This window comes from Trachymyrmex septentrionalis, unplaced genomic scaffold (assembly GCF_001594115.1).
Source record: "Trachymyrmex septentrionalis isolate Tsep2-gDNA-1 unplaced genomic scaffold, Tsep1.0 scaffold44, whole genome shotgun sequence".
Taxonomy (NCBI): Eukaryota; Metazoa; Arthropoda; class Insecta; order Hymenoptera; family Formicidae; genus Trachymyrmex; species Trachymyrmex septentrionalis.
The window spans coordinates 28,211-29,877 of NW_017305611.1; the positions used below are offsets into that span (position 1 = coordinate 28,211).

General features: G+C 41.8%; 1 protein-coding gene across 1 annotated transcript in view; it reads right to left on the minus strand.

Annotated features, from left to right (window-relative positions):
- Positions 1 to 1,667, minus strand: part of LOC108751424 (spermine oxidase-like) — a 19,741-nt gene that overhangs the window by 2,984 nt on the left and 15,090 nt on the right. The window contains exon 10 of the mRNA XM_018491621.1: positions 12 to 347. Coding sequence (XP_018347123.1) covers positions 12 to 347 — 336 coding nt within the window. The remainder of the gene's footprint in view (positions 1 to 11; positions 348 to 1,667) is intronic.

Sequence of the window (1,667 nt, forward strand, 5' to 3'; positions counted from 1 at the left end):
TTCCACCGGAGGATCATTTCGCTCGTGTAAATAATCCTCAAACCTATTTCTCATGATAGAACCGATATTTTCCTTCTTTTTCAAAGGCTTTTGAGATTCGCAGATATCATCCAAGACGGTTCGTACGAAATCATCGACTTCACGAACCAAACTGTCGCTCATTATCGTTCCGTCATCGCGTAAGAAAATTCCGTCGCCGTCCGTTCCTTGAATTGTCGATAATAAATCATTGTTGAGACAGTATTGAGCAAGCCTGCTCTTATCACCATGCAGGAATTGTGCCCCGCAATCTACCCAGCCGTTATCCCATGGAATAGAATGAATTCTTCCTCCAACTTTGTCTTGAGCTGTGGAATAGAATAAGCTAATCCAAGGAATTATATTTTTATTTTTTTATATTTATATATATATATATATATCTATAATTGTCAAAGGACGCATATATTGATCGCAATAAATAATCTGCTGAACGCGGCTATTGATGAAATATTTTTACCGAAATCCTCAATTCGATTCCTCTTTGGTGATCAAATATTTCCTTGAAAGTAAAGATTTTTGTAGACCAAAGCGGAAATGAATTGAACGCGATCAAACGTATTTTCAGTAGAAATTAGATCATTTTCGCAAATATTATACTTTGTCGTTAGATCATACCGAGAATCAGGAAGTCGATTGTTATTGAAATTCACTAGTTATTGATTAATTAAAATTTAAATTATAAATATTCTAGTGAATTTGTTCACTTTTGTAATTTTCAAGACCTCATTTCAAGACACACAATCGAGTACAAAGAGCAAATTCACCTGCGATATAATATCTTAGAGTCTAAATTATGCTCAGTATTATCGATACCTTGCGGGGATGCCTTCTTTGATTCTCGGGATGTACTTCTCTTACAAGCGCGACGTGATTTTTCGAAAACACAACGAAACGTAGAGAAGCGCGCAGAAGTGCGGAACTAGCTTTGAACGACGCGAGCCTAAGACGACTGCACGTGCTCCTCACAACGGATTTTCCGCGATGCGCAACTTTCTTCCGCTTGCACGCGCCGATGAAAACTCGCTGAAATATTTACAATCGAAACGTAACACGACAGAGACGATGTAGGAAACACTAAATTCTTAAAAGAGTATGTTGTTTTGGGATTCGAAAGCAAAAGCGCGGTCCCGAATTAAGCACTGCAATCTGTACGATGTGCGCATGCGCAACTCGGAGTTGGATTGCATTTGTCATCGCAGCCGATCGCAGCGCAGTGGAGTGAACTGTGAACTTGGAGTTTGGTGGAGCTCGCAGCGAGACGAGCTGCTCCAACCTGCCCGTGGTTCGTGTTAGGTTGTGTAAATTCGCAAAATTTATTGAAATTGATTCCAAAGAAACCAGCAGGTACTGCCAGCATGGACAAACCGCCGTACAAGCTCAGTAGTGTGCTGCTTGGTCACAGCGCGGATGTGAGAGCGGTGGCGACTTTCCTTGACGGCACCGTCGTGTCAGTCTCCCGAGACAAGACAGCGCGTGTATGGAAACCAACCGGGTTGGTAATGCACGTAGATTCTCCCACGGGAATGCGCATGAGTAATCCAAGTTCTTCAGCCTGTTCTTGTGTAGTTTTCAATCCCTTTTAGCCCTTAAGAGAGAGAGAGAGAGAGAGAGAAAGAGAGAGAGAAAGA